Below are 18483 nucleotides of genomic sequence, written 5' to 3'. Positions count from 1 at the left end.
TTATTGTTAGTCTTATTATTATTATTATTATTATTATTATTATTAATAGATAATTTTATATGGACCATTATTTCTACAGAATATTTTCTTATCAGAGGAACTTGAGTTCAAAAACTCTACAGAAATTCAGATATTCTTTAACAAAAGATTTTGAATAAGATTGTGAGCTATATTAGTCTCATAGCTTCAACTAAAGAAGCAAAAGTCTGACACAAACAGTTACTAACGATTAAACTACCTTTGCTGTAAATGGAGAATCGTGCAAATTTGAATTCCTTTCATTCCTTTAAGACTCTTGTGTGAAGAATATAATCTCACAGGTTTGTATTGTTCTTTTGTTACTGTGGAAATGAATGTAAATGTGTTACTCACGCTCAGCAATGATCATGGGGGGGAAGAAGAGGAAATATCCGACCAGCTCCGCACTCAGCTGGTTAATTAGCGCGCTCGCCACGGTGCCGTTCAGCGCCACGCTGCCGTTCCACACCACATACACCAAGGATACGGCCAGAGAGTTTCCTGTCTGATAGGTGTTTAAAATCTGCCCACACACAAACACACACATACAGAGTGAAAGAGAAACACACACACACCTTCTTTATGCATAGTGTTTTAATTGTTACCGATATCAAACTAATTTCTCTTTGTGGATCTTAAACAAAGGGGCAGCTAAGTACCTCAACTGAAAGATTTCCATAGAAGTCTTCCACTTTCTCCTGAGCTTCTGAGAACACATTCATTAAACGCTGCTCCATGACCTGGATGAACCCACACGACTTGATGTTGTCTGTCGGATTCACAAACCTGAGAACTGATCCAGAACACATGCGGTTCATTAACAAGAACAGTGAATGAAATGCTTTGAAACCTCTGAAGATACATTTCTACACTTATTATTAAACATCTCACTAGTTGGAACCACTTTTGCCATTAGAACTGCCTTAATTCTGCATGGCATATATTCAACTATGTGTTGGAAACATACAGTATAATAACGATATATGGAAACAATATGGATTTTGGTCCATATTGACATCATAACATCACACATTTTTCTGCAGCTTTGTTGGATTCACATCAATGATTCGAAAAGCCAGTTCCACCGCATCCCACTGGTGCTCTATTGGATTGAGATCTGGTGACTGTGGAGGCCATTTAAGTACAGTGACCTCATTATCGTCTTCAAGGATTTTGAGATGATTTTACAGTATCTGTGACATGTCGCGTTATCCTGTGGTCATAAAGGAATGGACAAGGTCAGCAACAATACTTAGGTAGGCTGTGGCATTTCAACACTGCTCAGCTGGTCCTTATGGACCCAAAGTGTGCCAAGAAAACCTCCCAGATAGAGTTACACTAACAGCAGCCTAAACCACTGATACAAGCAGGATGAATCCATGCTTTCATGCTGTGTATGCCAAATTCTGACCCTCCCATTTGAATGTCACAGCAGAAGTCAGGCCCTGTGTGGTCTTCTGCACCTGTAGCCCATCTGCTTCAAGGTTCGACACGTTGTGTTCAGAGATGCTCTTCAGCATACCTTGACTGTAACAGGATGTTATTTAAGTTAGCGTAGCCCTTCTATCAGCTCGAACGAGTTTGGCCATTCTTTTCTGACCTCTGGCATCAACAAGAGAACTTCTGCTGCTTAATGGATATTTTTTCTTTCTTTTTTTTACGATAAACTCCTATAGATAATTGTGCATTAAAATCCCAGCAGATCAGCAGTTTTGTAAATACTCAAACCAGCCCATCTGGCACCAACCACTATGGCATGTTCAGTCACTTAAATCACCTTTCTTTTCATTCTGATGCTCGGTTTGCACTACAGGAGATCATCTTGACCATTTCTATATGCCTAAATGCATTCAGTAAGTAAATTTTTCAACATGGGAAAATCTACAGTTAGTGTAAGTGCTTTGTTGTTTTGGTAAAGATAGTTTTTTTATCCATATATATATGGCTTTCCCTGAATCATGAAAAAGTCAGATGAGGAACTCTCAAATGCTGCTACGGCTCTACTTCTGTGCAGAGATTTCTTCGGAGTACATCACACAAATTTTTTTTTTAATATATGCCCTTTGAGTGCCCTTTAGGTTTGCTACACTTCCTATCTAAGAGTGTATGTTTGAAGCTGCTGAAATTATATAATACACTGTCTGGGCAAAAAAATCTCCATTTCGGAAGTGTCAAATTATTGAAATGCATCGAGCAAAGAAAACAACTAAGGAGTTAGGAAGGACAGTGCTGGAACATCAACTTTGTGGGAAAAAAATGTGGGCGGAAAAAATCATGATCACAGTTAAGTGCACTGCTCAGTAAAAATCAACAGTAAAAAAACATAACTATGTTTAATAGTAAAAGTAAGAGCATTTGCCTACACACAGTGTGATGAGAATTCACAAGATTGGGACTAAACATCTTTGTGGCCGTAAGAAAATCACTTGTTAGTGAGACTCATTAGAAAAAGGCTGTAATTTGTTAGAGAGGATAAATATACTTTGGAGCAATAGAAAAAGGTGATGTGATCTGATTAGTTTAGATTGGGCCTATTCCAGAGTGATGGACGTGTCAGGGTAAGTACGTAGGGAAGTGCGTGAAGCGATGTACCCATCATGCATCGTGTCCACTGTACAAGCCTCTGTAGACAGTGTTATGATCTGGGGTCGCTTCAGTTGCTCAGGTCTAGACTCAGCAATGTTATGTAGCAATAAAATAAAGTCAGCTGACGACCTGAATGTACTGAATGATTGAAGTGACAAAGTGGTTCTGAAAGCATGAGAAATCAATTTCACAGATGAACCAGCCACCGCGTTGTGGGCTGTAATCAAAGCTAAAGGTGACTGAATTAAATGTTAAGTGTGGACCTTTTTTATTGGCCAGGCAGTGTATGCGATACTCTATGAACACATAATCAGGTATTAGTGTAATTATCTCTAGCCATATAATCAGAGTTTCATTACATTTCCCCAATGTTATATCTTAAACATCATAAAAATTACACAAAGTCCTATATGTTAAATCTCACTTACTATTTATTTTATATTCAATTCGTAATTCAAACAAGATCTAATCTTTTTATTCGACTTAATGCCAGCTGATTGTTGGAGATGTGCAAACATTTTAAATAAAAATAGCCATTTAATATTTATTGCACTGTAAATGAGTATAATGACTTTTTTTTCCGTTTAACAATATTATTTAACAAAAGTGTGCCTGATATAAAGACTATGATATAATGCCGCATTCACTAAATATTACTATTACAATCAGCATTTTGTTCATGTTTCTTTTAAAACCTGCATATTACATTAATATAATCTTTAATTTCCTGATAAAGCAAAGGCATCAACAAGCTTCTACTTACACAATCAGTGTACAGCCTTTCACATACAAAATGTGCAGCCTCACCCGTTTTGAGTTGCAGATGGATGCCCGGAGCAGACTGCCAGGAAGCTACAGGGATGGGGACGGCCAACACCACGGGTGCGTGCTGTCTGAGGTCACTCAGGAGCTTATCAAAGCCATAGGAGGTCAGAGTCTCCACCACTGCTGCTGCCACAAACACTGTTTTCTCGCTCATGACGTAATATCCCAGGGTGACGTTGGAGGGTGTGCACACATCACGCTCCAGCTGAGACAAACACACAAAATTAGTGTTACATATAGCCACAGTTGATGTGTGAACTCAAAATGGGTTTCTGGGGAACAGATTGAACCACTTTGAATCAGCATGAATTGCTAAACGAAAAAAAATTCTGAATCAGTACAAATCAGGATGACTTTCCATAGAAATTCTAAATTAATACAAGTCAGTATGAATTGTTAAATAAAGCCAAATCAGTCTGAATTGATAAAAAAAAAAACTGTATCAGTACAAATTAGTACGAATTGATAAATAGATTCGAATCAATCTCAACTGCTAAAAAAATCTGTAATAGTAAAATTCAGGCTGACTAAAAAGAATTTGAATTCAGTACCAATCAGTACAAATTGTTAAATAGATCAGAATCAGTCTGAATTGATAACAAAAAAAAAAAATTTGAATCAATACAAATCAGTACGAATTGTTAAATAGATCCGAATTAACCTAAACTGCATGAAAATCTGTATCAGTAGAATTCGGGCTGACTGTCTAAAAAAAATTTGAATTCAGTACCAATCAGTACAAATTGTTAAATAGATCCGAATTAGTCTGAACTGCTAAAAAAATCTAAATAAGTACAAAATCAGGCTGACTTTCTTAAAAAATCCGAATTCAATACTAATCAGTACAAATTGTTAAATAGATCCAAATCAGTCTAAATTGCTAAAAAAAAAAATCTGAATCAGTATTAATCAGTCTGAATTGTGTAATAAATCTGAACTTATCTGAATCAATATGAATCATACTGAATTGCTTAAAAAATAAATCTAAATCTGAATCAGTTTCCATCTAAATTGTCTTAACCAGTTCAAATCATTCAGAATCAGTCTAAATCTAAATCAAGCAGTCTGAATCATTCCAAATGTGTATGAATCATTAAGGCTGGAGTAAGGAAGAAAAGAGGAGGCTGGTCAAGAGCGATAGGAAGATGGAGGAAAGTAGAGGAGAAAAGGAGAGATGAGGAAAAAGACAGAAAGAGAAATAGAAGATAAAATGGAATAAAGAGTGAGCTACAGAAGATGGATGCATATACTGTACTGTATGGACTGAGAAAAATACAGAAAGTATGAGAAGAGAGAAAAGAAGGAATATGAAGTGAAAGAGCAAATAAGAGCGACAGGGACAGTGGATATAAAGTGAGTACAAATTAAAAGATATGGGAAAAGGAAAAAAGGTGAGGAAAGAGTAAATATCGGGGAAAAATCAAGAGGTAGTACAAAAGGAGATACAAGACAGAAGGAGCAAAAGAGGGAGATACAGATACAGGATGTAGAAACAGGTAGAAATGGAGAGAGAGAGAGAGAGAGAGAGAGAGAGGAAAGAGTGGGCGAGAGACAAACAGACAGCTCCAGAAGCAGCGCTCTCCGACAGCAGACAGCGCTAATTCTCGGGTTGAGTCACTCGCGTGGTGGGTAGAACAGACACTGACACTCTCTTCAACCCGTAATAACAACAATCTTCAGTGTCACACTCGTTTACCGTTATATAGAACATTTTGCTATTTCCTGATCATTACCGATAGCTAGAGAACGACTCCTCGTTCGGGATCTGTTCGGTGTGACTTTACAGAGTTCATTAAAACGAAATTACACAAGACAAGTGGATTTTAGGTTTCATTTAGAGACTCTCAAAAAGCGTACGTAATCGTTTGTTGTCTATTAAATATCTTATACTGTTTATGGATACGATGAACCATAAATCTCATCGCTTAGGCTATTTGTTGTTATGAAGTTTAATAAGATTAATTCCTGTAATCACTTTCAATACAACAACTATTAACCAACATTCCCACATAAACTTACAAGATAAAAAGCCTGTTAAAACTTAGCACTTATCCTGTACAAAGGGTCGGCTTCAGGGCCCTTCAGGAGGATCAGACTTGGGGCAAGAGGCGGGGTACACCCTGGACAGGGTGCGAATCCATTTCATCTAGGGGCAATTTGGGAATGCCAATTAACACAATCGACATTTCATTGGACTGTGGGAGGAAACCAGAGTATCCAGAGGAAACTCACCAGGCACAGGGAGAACATGCAAACTCTATGCACACAGATCTGAGGCGGGAATCGAACCCTCGACCCTGAAGGCCACAGTGCTAACCACTATGCCACAGTGCCGCCTAAAAGCCTATCATGTTAACCAAAAATCATAAAAAGATGACATGTAACAATTATCTTAATCAATATATAAATAAATAATAATCTTAGCCTAAATTTCATAATGCACTAATGTTAGATGTAATGTTAAATGCCAGAAGGTTTTTATTAAAAAAGAACAATACGCTTTCTTTCCATTTATTATTAGTTGACCTTATGTAGAAAACCTGTGAATGATCTGTTACTATAATTTATAAATGAGTCTGACACGTCACCTGCTCATGTAAAAACTTAGGCTCATTAAATTCAATTTCCCAGCAGCACAATGGACTATAAACTCCACCACATCATCACTTACATGACCCACTTCGCAAATCACTTTTATGCAATTACTAACTCAGCACACCTTTTAATTATATATTTCTTCATTTTGCCTTTATTTGTCACATATACATTACACATTGTACATTGCAATTCTTTCTTCGCATATCCCAGTTTAACTGGGGTCAGAGCGCAGGGTCAGCCAGAATACAGCACCACTGGAGCACATAGGGTTAAGGGTCTTGATCAAGGGCGCAACAATGACAACCTGGTGGAGCTGTGGCTCAAATCGCCAACCTCAGTGCCTCAGCTCTCTGAGCTACCACCGCCTGTTTTTAATCATATCTCAAACTATCGGACTGTATGTTGTCATTTATTTAGTTTAGCTTTACAGATCTCAGCTTTTCTGGGGTTGCCACATGTTTGATTCTCATTCCCTCCTGCCTCAGTCTGATTAGAGCAGCTTGCTGAATTATTTTAGTGTTTCTTTATCAGTAAAACCTGCATTGCATCAAACTCAAGCCTCAGACAACATATTAGAACAAACCCACTAATATAAACCTGTGATTTGCTATCGTATAGCAGATCTGCTTTTACTGTACGATACTCTACATGAAGAAGTGTAGTTGATTATGTGAAGTTTTCTATAAGGAACTGTTTTTTCGTTTAACAATTACTGAAGGAGTGTATAGGGTCAAGCTTTGTACCAAAACAAGATAAAGCTATTACTTTTCACGCATGAGAAAGGTGTTTGCACTTTTTTATGTTGTTACAAGTTGCTTTTTATCTTATTAACTTCAAAAGAGGAAAAGCACTGCATGAAAAAACCTGTGTATGTATTACAGTTTCCAGAACTGCATTTTTGACATGCCTGATAATTAAGATAATTAAGTGCCAGATGGTGGGTCTGGAGTGCAGGCGTCTGCTGGATATACTGTACAGTATAGTGTATGCTGGATCTGTAAGAAATCATTTCTGAATATGGCTTTAGTATTTTTGATATTTTTTAAACTATAATTTCATTATAGATACATTTTATTTAGCCCTAGCTCTGTGATTGGCTGATGGCTGGTATGCACACTTAGAAGTGCTTTCTTCTGTATCTATACAAAATATATATAGTTGTACCTCGGGATATAAACTTCTTTTTTTTTAAGAAATTTGCCTCGGCATACAAACAAATGAAACAAGCTGAACCGACCGCTGGTTATGTTATACGTATGTCTGAGAGCCATTTAAAACTTTTTGCGTCAGTGGAAACCCAAGTGAAGCGAGTTTAAAAAATTTTTTGTGTGTGTTGCATTTAGTGCAAGATTTAGTGAAGAAATAGCACCAGGAATGTTAGCAAAGTTGGTAGCAAGAAGAAAACGGAGCCACTTTCAGTTTCATTTTTAAAGCAGCCAGTGCCAAGAGAAATAAGAGGCGCCTGTATGGTAGCTGGTGCCCTAAAATAAGTTTAATTAAGGTTTAATGTCTATTTATTTAATATTTTACTACATTTACATGTCTTTTCTAAATGATTAATTTGTTTTTATATGCAAAAATATGATTAAAGTGTTGGAAATATATGGGTAATGTTGGTAATGTTTTTGGAACGGATTATCCGCATTTACATTCATTCCTACTGTATGGTTAAATGCATTTAGCAATATACTGTAAATTCTCGCAGTAAGAACTTGCCTCAAGAATGGATTAAATTCATGTGCCAAAAAGAAATCTTTCCATCCAGCACCATAAAGCGTTCTCCAGTGAGCTCCTCTGTGGGAACGCTGATATGGAGCCCTACAACAGAGGATTTCCAGCTTTCAGAAAAGAATATAGGTATAATATATTTAGATTATAAAACAATCCAAAGAACCCTTAATAAGCACTTTTGTCTGAGCTTTCCACCACTTCTCACCACATTACAGTATTTTCTTGTTTTTTCTGGTCCTGGTGGTGTGAAATTCGAGTAGAAAATGGATCAAAAGTATCAATTTCCCTCTGATTTTGATTCAGCAAAGACTAATAGGTGAGAAAACACCCTTCGAATGTGAGAAGATGCCGGTTTACACAAAGCTTTAGACAATTCCCAGATGCTTCCAAAGAGAGGAAATCGCTCTACATGTTCTCGCACGATGCGGAGAAGACAGCGTGTTCAATACAAACACTTCCCACACCACTGCCCACTCACCGCCCACCACACACTTCACCGTGAAACTACAATTCCCATGGTGCAATGGTGATACAAATCCAAAGACACATCAGACCCTAAGTTTGATTGAAGCACTGCAGGGGCATATGCTGGTGTAGATACAGGAATAGAACTTTAGTTTGAAATAAACAGCTTTTTTTGATTACAGGATGTGCATATGAGGTTAGGCTCTGTCTCCACGGCAACAAACTAATTTATGGTTGGTTTAGTTTACTTATTTCATTTAGTGATTTTTATTTTTCCCCATAGTGTAGATTTCTCACAGGGAGAAACGCTAAGTAGAGCACATTGGCTAAATTAATTACCTGGATGCGAATGTTTGAGTCATTAAAGGCCTTCTGTAGTGCCAGGGTCAGACCTTTCACCAAGCTCTGCCTCAGTCCACTCTCCAAATAATTCCTCTTCATCTGGATAGACAGAACTGTAGGAAAAATCACACATAAACACACACACACGCACAATTTTACATAATAGGTCACTTAATACAAAGACAAAATTTCTGACAAGCCTTAGGTACAGTATAAGCAGTATTATTTAATGAGACCTAATGAGAACTCAATTAATTGCCAAATTCGGGACATTAATTTACTGCTTATGTGCACTTGCAACTGTATCCAAGAAAAATAATTGGCTACATCACAGGGAGGATGAATTGTTCTATTCTGATCAATAAACTTCAAAAGAAATGCCACTACCTGTGTAAAAAAAAAAAAAAAAAAAAAACACTTGGATGCTAAATTAATTTTGCCTGTCATGCATTCGCAAGAGCAAGCACTTTGCAGTGTGTAGACTCCAATGCCTTGACTCATAATTGGCTAAATGTCTAGAATCAGTGAATCAACTCTTTTGGGATCAAATCCAACCACAAAAGCGCACCCATGACTTAACAGATAACTTAGATGAGTTGCCTTCATGTTAAATCGGGACGTATGATGAAATTTCTGGGGAATGAAAGCATAAAAACGACCAACATTCAATATAAAAGACTTTAAGCACGGTACGTGGATGAGACTCTTAGAACATTTGCATGGGTCAAACTTTTTACATTTTAACATCCATAAAAGATGATCCTGGACGAGGTGAACATTCAGCGAGTGGAACACCTGATCCTTCACAATTGATGGATAACTTGTCACCAATTTGGGAACTGTACACACAATTGTTCACGAACACCACTTGCACATTACAGGAGCTCGACTGGGAGTCATTGCCACAGTACTGATCTCACTCCAAGCCATTTCCACATGTTTGGGTCATTAAAGGAGTTCCTGGGAGGCCGGCATTTCAGTCATAAAGCAGGCAGTCTGATCATCTGGCGTACTGAGAAAACATTCCACCTTGGTGGATTTTAAGCACTAGTGAAACACTAGGATAAGTGCATTAGTGTAGCAGGAGATTATATAGAGAAATAAAGGAAGTTTTTTACTCTCTCCCATAACTGTGTTCTGTTATTCTCAACAGTCAAAAATCCCATTTGACCTGAGTGCATAATTGCAACTTATTATAATATTTAAGTGTTGTTTTGAAATATTTATACAATATATTATCTGAGTGAAATTTAATAGTTGTATTCTTACTTAACCCCTTAATGTTCTGCTCAACTTTTTGGTAGAACACATTTTGAGTCACCATTTATATGGAAATGTATGTTGAAAGTAACCAGATCAAGCCATCTCTACCATTTGGTTGAGGTATCACATGCTAAAAGAATCCACTACATGATGTTGTTTATTTAAATAGTCTGACTTTTTGATTGATTTGTATCATATCACAACGCAAAGATATAGCAGTTTGTTTGATGTTTTTTTTGTGTGTGTGACTCCATTAATACTTTTACCATAAAGCAAAACCTCAAACAGTTGGAACAGGCCTGTAGTGGGGACCGTTAAAAATAAACATTGACTGTTGTATATTACTGGCCCAAGAAATAAAACAAGCAAAGAAAAAAAAAATACATTTTAGTACACATTTAAAGGTAGCAATTTTTTAAAACATTTTTTGTCTAGACACTTTTAGTTTTAACTAAATTCGACTTTGAGTAATTATCTGTTCTTTCACTAAACTATAATTTCCCTGTGTGTTTTCCATCCCTGCAAAAGATTAATGCTTGTGAGACAGTTTCTTTACTTTTACGCTTTATATGGTCCCCACTTTCCTTCCATTTTGGTGTGGTAAAGGTCATGTTAGCACCATGCTTCACTTTATGTCCTCTGTATTTTTTCTATGTCTAATCTGTCAGCCATTTGGGCATTGGTGGTTCATTGGTAGACTTCTCACATCCCAGCCAATGCCTCACGCTGGGCCATTGGGGTTGCAGAGCACCCTCACGTCTAGTCCAATGACTCAATAACAATGGGAGAGTTGCTTCAGAAAGGGCATTCAGTGTAAAACCTGAGCCAAAATCAAATATGCAGAGTGGATGATCTGCTGTGGTGAGCCCTAATTGGAGTAGCTGAAAGAACAACAACATCTGGCAGATATTTAAACACCAGCGCCAGAATACTGCGGGATAGATGACGGTGTTTGGTGTGTGTGCACAGAAATGTATACTGAGTCTCCTTAGCAATGTTTGCACCAAATTATTTATAACACCCTCAATAGACTGGTTCTACTGGAAGCTGGACAAACTTCCAATTTATTTTTAGAGCATCATCTGTGAATGAGAAACATGCCTGTTTTTCCCTATGAAACTAGTAACAGCATATGCATGGCCATTTGACGTTTTGGAATCAAGAGGATTAGGAGGTTAAAAACTATAGATGAATGGCTCCCATCCACTTCAACAGAAAACGCACATCCTGCATTCACAAGTTGAAATCCGATGATACCCACCCATGACTGGGAAAATTTACTCTGCTCTTAGGGGGAAGGGGTGGTATTTCTGCTCTCCCACATCAATCGTACTGACACTAGTGATGGGGGGGTTGGAAAGTGCTTTCGTTTTGTGTGTGATACATCCCCCGGCCACTCCCAACAGTGCGTGGGCAGCAGTTTGTAAAAGATTCAGCTGGAGTCACATGTCTCAAAGGAAGCATGTGACAGCCTTTTCCCCAGTAGATAGCTTCTGGTTAAAAATGTAACATGTGCTGGGAATGTAAATCAAAAATCAAGTAAAACTAAAAAAGTATTGTATACACTTTATGCGTTAAATGTGTTTTTTTTCCTGGTTCATCAGAACATAATCAGAATTTTTGCCCTGAACATTAAGCCTATGTATATTTAATAAACTGCTGTTTCTGCAACTGAGCCTCAACATTAGTCATTAATATTTATTAGCAGACTGTCTGATGTTCATTAATATTGATTAATTGACACGTTCGAGTGGCAAACACAACCTAGCTGTTGCTTCTTAACCTTACTTGTGATGTCTTTTTCTGTTATCAGGGTTGAACAACATGTTGCTTCAATAATATGCTGGTTGAAAATGTAAAATTATACACCAGTGCTGTCAAATTCTTCAATCTGATTGGTCAGGAGGTGTTTCAGCAGTTCACATGTCTATAAAAGCAGTTCTGTCTTCAAAACACATCACATGTTTCCTTATTTTAATATGTTATTATACAACTGTTACTGTAGTAACTAAGTAAACTAAACTTACTAAGTAAACTCATAAGACGAGAGGCTTTCCAGGATCGATAACATCACTAGGACACTCAACTATATGTATTACTCACCGTCCCAGGTGTTCAACAATCGTTAATTACTGTTATTCATCAGCATGGGTGAAAGTAGGTCAGGACAGCCTGTAGTACTGTAGCAGCTGCCTGGCAAAACCCAACTTTTCAAAACCACTTGCACTTGCAAATAAGCAGCAAAATAAGAATTTAAGACTAAGAATAAGAATCCGTGCTGATAACCAGCACAACAGCATTCCCTCTCGTGTAATATTGCTTAATGATTTATAGTAAGAACTCATTTAGGCATTGTTCAGACTGCCAACTCAAATCAGATTTTTGGCATATCCAGATTGGAATCAGTTTGGAATTACATTGCTTTTATGCAGTCTGAACAGGAAAATCAGTTTTTTTGCCAATCCAAATTAAGTCACATCCAGAGGTGGTTTGAAATCAGATTTAGATCCGAAAGATATTAGGATTCCTGAAGATATGTCTCAGTCTTGATGCTCTACCTGCTCAAGACACAAACCACACAATCATGTGGTATGGACACAGATCCATGCTGAAAATGAATGGGGTGATGATGGAGATACATAATTATCATTTTGGAGAACTTTAAGTTGATATGCTTTAGTTGGTCGTGGAGGGTCTTTTTCTGCTTTTGGCGCTATTACCTCTAAGGATATAAAAGCAGCTTCCGTGAAAGGCTGAGTTAATTGCTAAATTAATCGTAATTTCAGAAAGAACGTCTGGTTTAACCTCAGCATGGAAATGGAGAACAATAGTCCTTGGACAGAGGACAAAGTGAAATATCTGAAAGCACTTTGAAGGTATGCATCAGTACAAGTGAAGCTAGAGGGAATGTACAGAAGCAGGGCAATCGTTACCCCTGCATAAGGCCTTAGAGGACATTTTGGACAAGCTGGTATAAAAAAAAGAATCACTGGTAAAGTAACTTCATTTGGCGTGAGGATCACAGCACTCAAAGACTGATTATTTTCCTGTAACAGCACAACCTTAAGGGTTAATCCATTGCTAATGAAATACAAAAGTAAATGGGTTTTTTAGATCATGTCTTGAAACAAATAAGCATAACACTCTTACTCTTACTTAACAGTGTTAGTATGCAGCTGTTGGCCAAATATGGTGGCAGATTATGTGACAGACAAATTCATTGACTTTGAGCTGCTTGTACAGAAGCTAGGATTCTTCTTCCTGCCAAATGCTGCTCCAGGTACGTATTTCTGTTTTTTTCTCTCATGTTGACTTAAAAAACACTACAATTTCATGACAAAGCCCCTTTAAGATTCATCTATTCATTTTATGGGGGAAAAAAACAAGACAAACAGAAAAACAATACGCTATTAAATAATGCAAATGAGTTACAGATCAATAAGCATGCACTAATTTGCAATAATGAAATACAAAGATATTGAGGGGGAATAAGAGTAATCGAGAAAGAGAGAGCGAAAAGACAGTATGGAATAATATTGAGATAAAGACGTGCGGCATATAAACAGACTGAGAGAGAAATGCAGAAAGGCAGATAAGGAGAGAGAGAGGAGCATGGATGAGACCTTTTGAAATTCAACATCAATCCAAGCCATATTTCGATTACGGGTTTTCTTTAAAGCGGTTATGTAGTTGTGCGGATTCTAGAGGAATATTAATAAGGAAAATGTCATTAAACATAGTCTTCTTCGCATATATCTAAAATTAAATGCAGTTTATCTTGATTATGATAATGTGTAATAACATCAACTTATGATTGCGCTACTTAAAATATTAAGACAATTCCCATGTCACAGTCTGACTGTGGAGGTCATTATGTTAAATGGTGGTTACTCAACTTTAATTTGTGAAAAGCTTTATGAAAATGGAAAAGCCTACTCCATAAAAGTGGCATGGTTGTATTCGGACTAAATGCATTAATACCCAGCTAACTGCATGGACTACGCTACATGGACAAATGGACACGGCCAAACCTGTTAATTACTGAACTCCGGTGTTTTAATCAGGTCCCTTATCCCCAGTGAAGGGCTAACTTTATACTTCAGCATACCAAGACATCTTGGATAATGCTATGCTTCCAACTTTGTGCCATCAGTTTAGGGACGGCCCTTTTCTACTCCAACGTGACTGTGTCCCAGTGCACAACGCAAGGACTATAAAGACATGGTTTAATTCAATGTGGAAGAACTTGATTGGCCCTAACACAGAGCCATGACCTCAATTCCATCGAGCACCTTTTGGATGAACTGGAATGGAGTTTACAAACCAGGTCTTCTCGTCCAACATCAGTGCCTGACCTCATAAATGCTCTACAGAATGAATGTGCATGAATTCCCACAGAAACACTCCAAAATGTAGTGGACAGCCTTCCAAGCAGAGTGGAATCTGTTATAGCTGCAACAGGGGGAACAAACACCAATACTTTTGTCCATATAGTCTACAGTAGCTTTGCTGATATGAGATTGAAGGAGCAAACTCACCTGTTCGGACCAACAGCCTCTCTGTGATGTTGCATGATGGAGGTGAACTCTCAGTGGTAGTGCTCTGCTCAGTAGTTGTGGTTTTAGGTGTAGCTACAGTGGAGCTTTGAGTTGTTGTAGTTGGCAAAGCAGTCGTTGTCGGTGGTGTGGTCGTAGTAGTAGTAGTAGTAGTTGTTGTTGTTGTTGTAGTAGTTGTAGTTGTCGGTGTTGTCGAAGGCATCGTCGCAACGGTTGTGGTTTCGGCAGTGGTCGTGGTTGGAGCTTTTGTGGTAAGAACCTCAGTCGTCAAGGGATTCGTACTGGGCAGAGTCACAGTCATGTCAGTCACAGTTAAGGGCGTGGTCGTTGTGGTGGTCACCGTGGTGAGCTGGAGGTTGTCACTGGTCACAGTATCAGGGTTTGGAGGGCTGACTGAGGTGTTTCCAAATTTTTCTGTCCCTGGAGAAGTACCATTGGATAGCTCGGTGGAGGTGGAGGATGGGCTGGTCACATGATCTGTGCGAGAAGGTTCTGTCTCCTCTACTGTTAAGTTAGTGGGACCGGGTGCTGTGGGAAGCCCTGGGCTAGTAGATGGAGTCTCTTCTGGAAGAACAAAAATTGTTTGGATATTCATTGAAAGCATATGCAGTTTCCTTTCTTATGCGAAAGGAGAAAGTATTTTGAGCTCATACAAACTTTCGAAGATTTGATTTAATTTTTTTAACAACACAAAGTTACAGTATATGCAATCCTGATAATGTATCTTCTTCATTATTCAGTTCGAAAACCTAGTGCTAGTGCCGGTTCAGAGTCGGTTTAATAGGAAATAGGCTTTGTTTTTCCCATGAGCTAGAAAGTCACGTCATTACGTCAATGTATAAGTTTGTGTATGTCTCTATTTTCCCAGCAATGCTAGTGACAATGCTTACGGGCAAAAAAAATACCAATGGCAAAACATGCTAGTGACAACCACAACAACCCCTAATACCCCATACCCATCAAATCCCCCCCCCCCCCCCCCAGGACATGCTGTTATAGGAATATTATTGATAATAACATGCAAGCAAGTCAGGTTTAAAAATACCAATCTGGCGGGAGATATTCTAATCACAAACAGGGATTTTCATATATGTGATAACTTCAACTACAAGAATCTAGCTTCTATTTTGTAAATGTGGAGTTGAACGGTTTTAAATTATGTATTTTTAATTTCCAGCACAAACTAAACTATTTTTATTTGATTTATCAACCAGAATCCATGTTTTAAAACTCCCTGATTGTGACTTTAAAGGTCAATGTCTGAGGCACAACTAGGAGTGTCATGAACATTTACACAAGATGACAAAGAAGAGTGAGTCATGACAAAGCAAATCACATCGAACACATGACGATAATGACTAGGGTGATCACCATACAAGGGCTTTCAAGCATGATCACGATGATGGACACGACGAGGACAAAAGCACAGACGACAACATCAAGTCGGGAAAATTTCTGCAAACAAAAGCATTTTGATCACAGTTAACCTCACACACACTAAAGCACACATATTTATCTCACATCCACGAGGCAGTGTCGGTACCTGACACGGTGCTTAGCACACTCTTGGTTGGGGCTTGTGGAGCTTTAGCCGGTGGATCCTCCTGGATTTTGTGATTGGTAAGATTGTAAGCGTTTGAATGAGGAGAGGCGGGATACTGCACCAGCGAGTCCGAGTTGGCCCTCACTGTCAGCACGGAGGAAAAGACAGCCTGCTCTCTGGTGCTTGACACTGCCTCTGCTGGTGCAGAGTGAGATTGCAGGACAGAATCTTCATCTTCTTTTAGCGGAAACAGAGACGAGGAAACGTTTGAAGACCAAGTGGGACTTGGCGATGTAGCAGAGCGCTTTGATGGTTCGATCTTGCCTTCATCTAAAGAAACAGAAACAAGATAATAGATAAAACATTGATTCAATAGTCAATATGATTATGATTTTAACGTGGAATGGATGTCCCAAACACAACGTTTTAAATACAACCTCAAAACAACGAAATTTAACCTTAATTTAAAGCATTTAGCATCCATTCACACTTTTTTTATAGGAAACTGTTGTCTGTGTCCCAAATTCCTTTCAAAAACAACTTAATACCAACGAAACATCGTACGTTGCCAAATTAACGTTAGACACCCTTATCCAGAGCAAGTTAAAAAGAAATTGTCTCATTATACTCATTATAAAGGTGCCATAAACCACAGCACACATTTTTTTGAGGGTCAATTGCCTTGCTCCCAACAGTGGCAACTTGGTGGTGCAGGGGTTTGACTTCTGATCAGTAATCCAACATCTTAACCACAGAGCTACCCCTACCCCAATGATAGGAAATGAGATGCTTTTGTCTTGTTTCATTTTGCCTGAAAGCAATGCAAACTTGACAATGCAAATTAAATGCATAAACAATATTTAATGCACTGTAAATGTATATTATGATAATGTTGAAAAATGCAATAAACTAATACTTGACTCTTGTACTGAGGATTTTAATAAGGACTGAGATAAACAGTTCAGAATTTGTTTTCTGTTCCTGTGCATAATGCCTAACTCTCATATGGAAATGTGGAAACCGTTTAAAATATGATCAGCATAAATCTTCAGCATTGTGAAAAGCTGATGAGTCATAATAGCCAGAGATGAAAAAAATTAAAAAAAAAAAAAAAAAAACAGTAATGTGAATGTAGGTTTGTTTTTTAGGCCGTATGGAAACAGCCATGCAGTCACAAAGTACTGCGGTGTCATCTTACACACGATTGGTATATTAACGTCATCCTGTACTTTAAAAATCACCTTTACTGTGGCAGAACTGAAAGAATAATATTCTAGTGAACCTCCAACTACAGAAATGGTGATTAATGCCAGAGAGTCACTGCAGCCCAGGACTGTGTCAATGTTATGCTCCTCAAGATAGGAATCAAATAAAAGGCAACGACGGCCTATTAATCACTGCATTAATCATCTCCGAATGACTCTCCAACACCGAGGTGACAAAATCAGCAAATGGCGTGATTTTTCTCTTCCCTGAAACGAAACGAGAAAAAAATTAATAATTCACTGTGGCTACCGGGAGACGCTAGCATTAAAAGTCTCTAGCGAGTGTGTGGGCGTGCGAGTATGTGTCGGTATGTCATCACAGGTCATGTTGAAAGCCTTTTCTCCAACCGACAGCCACCTGTTCTTACAGTTCGAGCATATGGGGTTTCCTGAGAAAGGGACAGCAAGAGAAAGGCAGGGGTCGTGAGATGATGTGGAGAAAAATAGCACACGCGCGTACGCCACGGCTCAAGAGAACATTACTACCAGTGTCCCAGAGGCTGTGTTGCTACCGTGGCGAGGACATTTTAGTATGCTGACCCCAGCACTGAGAAGATTTATAAAGCTTTTAATGGTTCCTGGAGCAGGCATGGCTTTCAAATTAGGCACCGAGCTGAGCCAATCAAAAGCTACCACCAGACACAGCAGAGTGATTCCACTGGCTGCCTTGTTTCCACACTCCAAGGTGCATTCAGACCTTTAGCATGATCTATATGAAAAATCAAGGACACTGAGTAGTTTTTTTTTTTAGGTTCCTGCTAATGACCTAATAGTGAGCAAGAAAAATTCGGGAATCCATCGCTCATGTAAATAAGGATCAGTCAGATGGTAAGGCCTGGAGCTTTAACAGGATAGGCACAGGTGGTGATGGGGGATGATGGGTAATGGGCCAAAACCAGTAAAAATCCACGAGAAGGCCGTACACGAAAGGCTAGGCATGGCAGCGCACCATTCCAACAGGATGTCTATTCATAGGACCCCATCTGCTTTTAACTGCGTCTTCGTGGGGCATTGACTGCAGTCCACCTGCCCTTCATCAGAGACAAGCCACTCGAGATGCTTTAATCGAAAGCATAAATGAAGGATTGCGCTCTTGCTTTCCATTCCAATCAATTACAGAAATTCCCAATAAAATTTCAGTTCTCTGTTCTATCTCTACTTAAAAAAGATGTCCTTGTTCTACCGAGAAGATTAAAAATCCAGATGATGTCCATCAACTCAACTCTCATCAATCTTTTCGCTGCGGAGAGAAAGATCTCAATGTGCAAAATTCATGTTATATTAATGCGAT

General features: G+C 38.5%; 1 protein-coding gene across 1 annotated transcript in view; it reads right to left on the bottom strand.

Moving 5' to 3' along the window:
- Window positions 1-18483, bottom strand: part of kiaa1549la (KIAA1549-like a) — an 85090-nt gene that overhangs the window by 40610 nt on the left and 25997 nt on the right. Inside the window, exons 2-7 of the mRNA XM_053506636.1 lie at window positions 15928-16257; window positions 14367-14948; window positions 8563-8678; window positions 3412-3634; window positions 678-811; window positions 373-541 (exon numbers count right to left, since the gene is read on the bottom strand). Coding sequence (XP_053362611.1) covers window positions 373-541; window positions 678-811; window positions 3412-3634; window positions 8563-8678; window positions 14367-14948; window positions 15928-16257 — 1554 coding nt within the window. The remainder of the gene's footprint in view (window positions 1-372; window positions 542-677; window positions 812-3411; window positions 3635-8562; window positions 8679-14366; window positions 14949-15927; window positions 16258-18483) is intronic.

This window comes from Clarias gariepinus, chromosome 10 (assembly GCF_024256425.1).
Source record: "Clarias gariepinus isolate MV-2021 ecotype Netherlands chromosome 10, CGAR_prim_01v2, whole genome shotgun sequence".
NCBI lineage: Eukaryota > Metazoa > Chordata > Actinopteri > Siluriformes > Clariidae > Clarias > Clarias gariepinus.
This window is presented reverse-complemented; position numbering and strand designations above follow the sequence as displayed.